Here is a 6,000-nt window from a genome sequence, read left to right as displayed (position 1 = left end):
TAATAGATTTAAAACTATTTGTACGGTATGATATACCTTTTAATCCTTGTTTTCATGGACCTTTATCTTTTATATGCCATGATTGTTTAGTTCACTAATATTTCCTACGTCCGCCACTAGTTGATGGAAAGCTGAAAATAAAGCAACTGGAATGGATCTTGTGACTGTATCAGCTGATTTTTTTGTTATTGACATCCATGCATGGTCGGAATTTATCAAGAAATCCTTGTGGCCCTCCTATCTATAGCACAATCTCAATGCATATCCAAACCAAAATCTTTGAACCACATGCACCATTGGCCATAGTAGGGACAAATAGGAACCGTATGCATGCAATGCAAAGTAGCGCACATATTTTCCATTGACAGTGAGTGCTGGCCGAAAGTACCAAACTATATACTTTAGGGGCTTTCTGAGGTCACAAGATACATAAGACAAGGAAACTTTTATCTTTATTTTGGCCCCCAAAAATTCAGACTATGAAAATGCACGTCCACACATGTACAATTAACATGTGAGGCCGGACTCTGACAGGTAGAAGAACAGGTTGAGCCGTTAAGAGGGACCCAGCCGGCAAGCAAGGGAATACAGAGAAATCGACCTTTGTCGATCTATTGCTGCGACTCTGAAATTTGAGGCAAATTCTTCGCGTCTTCTTCCCCAGCAGCAAAGTCTGGAGAAAATGGTGGAGAACGGCGTTCAGCAACACCTGTTACACGATGACGACCCTCCTAACGTCCCGCCAAAGATACCGCCGGGGAGGGCGAGGAGGTTCCGGCGCTGCCAGACGGCGCCGTCGCACAACGTCGAGCAGGGGTCTGCTCTCCGGAGCCGGCAGGGCGCCAGCGCCGCCTCGCCGTTGGTGCCGCCGAAGGGGCTGCTCACCGGTGGTATGCGCCCGAGGTTCTGGCTCGTCGGCGTCCTCCTGCTCGCGTACCTCCTCGCGGGGACCGCCGCCTTCTACCTCGTCATGGACCACATGTCCGGCGACCGCAGCGGCAACCGCGCGCTGGACGCGCTCTACTTCTGCGTGGTCACCATGACGACCGTCGGGTACGGCGACCTCGTCCCGTCCAGCGACGCCGCCAAGCTGCTCGCCTGCGCCTTCGCCTTCGCCGGCGTCGCCCTCGTCGGCGCCTTCCTCAGCAAGGCCGCCGACTACCTCGTCGAGAAGCAGGAGGCGCTCGTCTTCCGCACGTTCCACCTCCACCACGCCGACGACTACAAGTCCATGCGCGACATGGAGGCCAACAAGGTCCTCTACAAGCTCTACACCTCCGCCGCGCTCCTTGCCGTGATCCTCGCGTCCGGCATGGCGTTCCTGGTGAAGGTGGAAGGGATGCGCCCCGTGGACGCCTTCTACTGCGTGTGCGCGACGGTGACCACGCTCGGGTACGGCGACCGGAGCTTCACGTCGGCGGCCGGGCGCGCGTTCGCGGCAGCCTGGATCACGGTGAGCACGCTGGTGGTGGCGCTCTTCTTCCTGTACGCGGCGGAGCTGGCCGCGGAGCGGCGGCAGAAGGCGCTGGCGCAGTGGGTGCTCACGCGGCGGACCACCAGCATGGACCTCGAGGCGGCGGACCTCAACGGCGACCATAGGGTCAGCGCCGCGGAGTTCGCGTTGTACAAGCTCAAGGAGCTCGGGAAGATCAGCCAGGAAGGCATCTCTGAGTTCCTGGAGGAGTTCGACATGCTCGATGCCGACCACTCCGGCACCCTATCGTGCCACGATCTGGCCGTTGCCCAACCCGGCTAGCCGGGCAATCATCGGCCGGTGGCAAGGCAATGTGCGTGCCACACACACACACACACACACACACACACACACACACAGAGCGCGCGCAGAATTCTGTGGACAGGCGAGTCTTTCCGCAGGATAAGCTCTGCCTCCAAACACTATCATCCAGAAATACTCGGGAACTAAATTGACTTCTGAGTTAAACAATCTAGGAGATGAAGCGGTACATCGCCCCACGCGCGGCTTCCAACATGTAGATGTATTGTAGGATAGCGAACATTAAGTTTTGTTCCATATGGCTACTCAAAAACAGAGTATATGCTAGCCATAAACAGAGTAAATGCATGGCATGTCCTCAAATGGCTATTTCAGCACTCCAGCGATTCCATCAATAACCAGTTAATTGGAATGTCTCAAAAATTTATTTCATAGTTACTGAAGGACTTATTTTGCAGTTCCTCAATAATCTTACTCAAAGCTAACTATCATGTTGGGAGAGCTCTAACTCCCCCTCTATTTGCGAAGAGTTATGGTGGATTATCGGTTTATCCCAATTATTATGAAAGAGGAAAGGTGAAAAAGGAATTTGCTGGAACACTATTTTTACATAAATTCTCCCAATACGATAGTTTGATCGGGGAATGTGGCTCTGCTAGAGATGCTCCACGTATTCTCCCTGGATTATCTGGTGACGTCACTTAGATCCATAAACACTTACATTGTAGAATCGACACCCTAAACTTGTTTAGCTGCGTCACTTGGATCCCTAAAATTGTTCGGCCTTATCACTTGAGCTCAACCGGATCTTGGCTGCTCTAAGCGCTGCTGTGATCTGATCCTTATTGGCAGTGTAGAACGCAAAATTTCATTTGAAAGGCTATGTTATGATGTTTGTGAGGATGAAGATAGGTACCTGGATGTTGAGTCCATGGGCAGGGTGCCGGGGGTTTATATGAAGGCCTAAGAGCGGAGGATATAATTTTGTGGGATTAAACTTTGAAGTAGTTCTTTATAGTGTTATTTTATAAAATTCACATAAATATGAAATTCAGCTACTTAGATTATGAGAAAAGAAGTACTAGCTATAGCAATTCAAGCTGCAAAGGTCTACTCTCATATATGCAATTGTAACAAAGTAGTTAAATAGATTTTAAATTGGATGGGAAGGCACAAATCAAGTTTGCCGGACAATCTGCGTAAACCGTCAGACCTGTATTGGTAACTTTGTCAAATTGTCAATTGGATTGCAGCATTGCGGAGATCAAGTCGAGATGATCGAAATGCATATATAGAACATCCAATTTTGAGTATAGATGAGAAAGTTATGAAAATTATAGCTCCAGAAATACCTACCCCTAGATCGGACCAGTTCGAAAGAGCGGTCCGACGCATTTGAAGGTCGATCAGACCGGTCTTGACAGTCCAAGCCAAGTTAGAAATTTTATTTTAATACGAGATTTGTATAAATTTCGACTCCTATTAAATTAAGATCTCTATATATGAAGGACCACGGCCGATTGAGATACATGCAATCGAACAATCTACTATACATTTACTTTTTACCTCCTAAACCTTAAATCTCTCTTCCAACCTCTCTTGATGTTCATCTATTAATCTCCACGACTATAGATGGCATCTTAGGCTTTATGGCCTCCTGGACGAGAGCATAGACAATATTTTCTAGTTTGTTCGTAAACTAGTCGTTTTTTTTATCACATAAGTGCGCTGATTATCCTTTGCTAGTTTGCTTATAAATCTAGCCATTCTCCATCTCGTAAGTGTGGCCGTTATTCTCCATGGACGACCGATTCTAGCGAAGCCCAAGGGAACCATCCTAACCGGTCCTTGGATCCGATCTGACCGATTATCATAGAGTCACATCCTTTTGCGATCCGTGTGTTCTGGCGCTTTTGGTGTATTGATCGGATTTCGTGTCAACAATACTACTATTAGAGTTTTAGCATTGTAGAATTTATTTTCTAGATTGAGTCTAGTGAATATAGGTAAATCACGAAGGCCCCGTTTGGCTACCATTGTGGATTTTGGAAATTTAAATTTTGGATGGATTATGAGAATCCAAATTTTGAACAAAATCTAAACGGTATTGTTTGGAGACGTGGATTCCAATAGCAGATTTGGATATCCCTTCGTTATTTCAAAAACTATCCCTTTCCCCTTCCGCATGCTGTGGATGGGCAGGGACAGGACGGCCGGCGACGGGCAACCCGGGCCGGCGTTGGCGAGGACGGCCGGCCCTGCCGGCAGCCGCGGGAGGGGAGGGAGGCCGTCGCGCGGTGGAGGAGCGGCACGGGGGCGGGGGCTGGTGGCTCCGTGCGCCTCCTCTGCTGCGTCCTGGGAGGGGTTGGCGTGAGCGCCTCAGTGGTCGTCGGTGAGGAGGAGCGGCGCGTGGCCAACCGCCAGGACCTCCTTCATCGCGGTCGAGAAGGCCAGCTGCAGGCGCTTGGCCGGTCGGTGGTGGGAAGAAGCGGTGCTGGGCCGGCCGCAGGAGGGAGGATTAGCCGGGGAGGAGGTGGAGAACGCAGATCGGAACGGAGAGAGTGGGAATCGCGAGCGGGAGTCGGAGCGTCGGGAAGGAGATGGGCGAGATGGACCGCATCAGCGGTGGCAGATTCACGTAATTTCCAGGAATGATGATGGGCAAAATAGTAATTTCACGATCCAGTAGCCGCTGGAATCCATCCCCCTCTGGCTTTCGAGATTTTGAGAATCCAAAATCCCTACTCCTAGAATCCCGAGCAAAATCCGAGCTGTTTGGAAGCCGTGCGAATTCTGGATTTTGGATTCTTAGAATCCAGCAGTTTCCAAACGGGTCTGAGACATCCTCAATTATAATATCTACTGTACAGTATTTGCCTAAGCGAAGAGCATCTCCAATGGTTTGGTAAAAAACAGCTCCCTAAAAGTAGATGTAGGAAGTTGCTAAATAAAATTAGGGAGTAGAAAAAATAGTGCTCTCCAATGGTTCCTTACATTTAGTTCCCTAAATAATTTAAATTCTGCCAGCTCCGCTGGGCTTTTTGTTAATGGGCCTATTTTTCCCTGGCCCAATATCTCTTCATGCAATACGTTGTGCTAGGTACCTCGCAGCGTCATCCATACCGCCTAAACCTACCGCCGTCGTGAGACGCGAGACGCGACCTTGGCTTGGGCACTGTTAATCGCGAGACGCGACTTTGGCTTGGGCAGCTGTGCTATTCGCAGCCTCGCAGGACACGACCTTGGCTTGGGGGCATCTGCTACTCGTGAGACGGAGGCACATCTGCTACTCCCAATCCAAGAATTACTAGTTCATTCACGTGCGCAGGTATCATTTATTAAGTGCACATATCATCCTACCTCCATGTGGATTTGTATCTATGATTAGTACTAAACAAAGTGAGTACTTTTTTTCTACAACTTTAATTATGATTGGTTCTATTTACGCAGATATCAGGCTATGAGTCAAAGTAGATTACTTTCCAAGCGAGTTTTAGATGAATCATCATCGGACGATGACGACGAGTTCATTATTGCTGCAGCTCAAATCGTACAAAGTGCGTCACATATTCGAAAAAAAACAAGGTGGTTCTGTCCCAGGGCGTATATACAAATATCGAAATAGAGAAGAGAGGCACGCAAGACTATATCAAGATTACCTGGCTGAAAATCCTACATATGGACCAACCGACTTTCGACGGAGGTTAATTCTTTTCGATTGTTCTAGTTAACATATCTTGTATTTATATTATTAATACCTAGGTATTGTTCTTCTTATAGATTCAGGATGAGTCGACCATTATTTGTTCGTATAATGAAAGCAGTGGAAGAGCATGATGAATACTTTCAACAGTCGATAGATGCAGCTCACCATGTTGGACTTAGTTGCTTACAGAAAGTTACTGCAGCATTTAGGATGCTAACTTATGGAGTACCAGCAGACGCTATAGACGAGGTTGTGCGTATTGGAGAAAGTACGGCCATAGAAAGTCTAAGGAAGTTTGTTAAAGCTGTTATTGATGTTTTTGGGGACGAGTACTTGAGGGCACCCAATGAGAATGATATAGCACGTTTACTTGCAATTGGCAAAGAAAGAGGCTTCCCTGGTATGCTTGGTTCACTTGATTGTATGCATTGGAAGTGGAAGAATTGTCCTTCGGGACAGCAGGGTATGTATTCAGGCCATAATCACACAGCAACAATAATTTTAGAAGCAGTTGCGTCACAAGATCTATGGATTTAGCATGCTTTTTTTGGTTTACCTG

General features: G+C 48.0%; 1 protein-coding gene across 1 annotated transcript; it reads left to right on the top strand.

Moving 5' to 3' along the window:
• The first annotated feature begins 389 nt into the window (after positions 1 to 389).
• LOC112902743 (two pore potassium channel b-like) lies at positions 390 to 2,098 on the top strand. The gene has a single exon (XM_025971908.1). It carries the CDS (start codon positions 683 to 685, stop codon positions 1,754 to 1,756), a length of 1,074 nt encoding a protein of 357 aa, XP_025827693.1. The 5' UTR covers positions 390 to 682; the 3' UTR covers positions 1,757 to 2,098.
• Positions 2,099 to 6,000: the final 3,902 nt, after the last annotated feature.

The sequence above is a fragment of the Panicum hallii genome, chromosome 8, assembly GCF_002211085.1.
Source record: "Panicum hallii strain FIL2 chromosome 8, PHallii_v3.1, whole genome shotgun sequence".
Lineage (NCBI taxonomy): Eukaryota > Viridiplantae > Streptophyta > Magnoliopsida > Poales > Poaceae > Panicum > Panicum hallii.
This window is presented reverse-complemented; position numbering and strand designations above follow the sequence as displayed.

Excerpts from the sequence above, each read along its gene's own strand:
- LOC112902743 (XM_025971908.1), top strand. The coding sequence starts at position 683 with ATGGTGGAGAACGGCGTTCAGCAACACCTGTTACACGATGACGACCCT.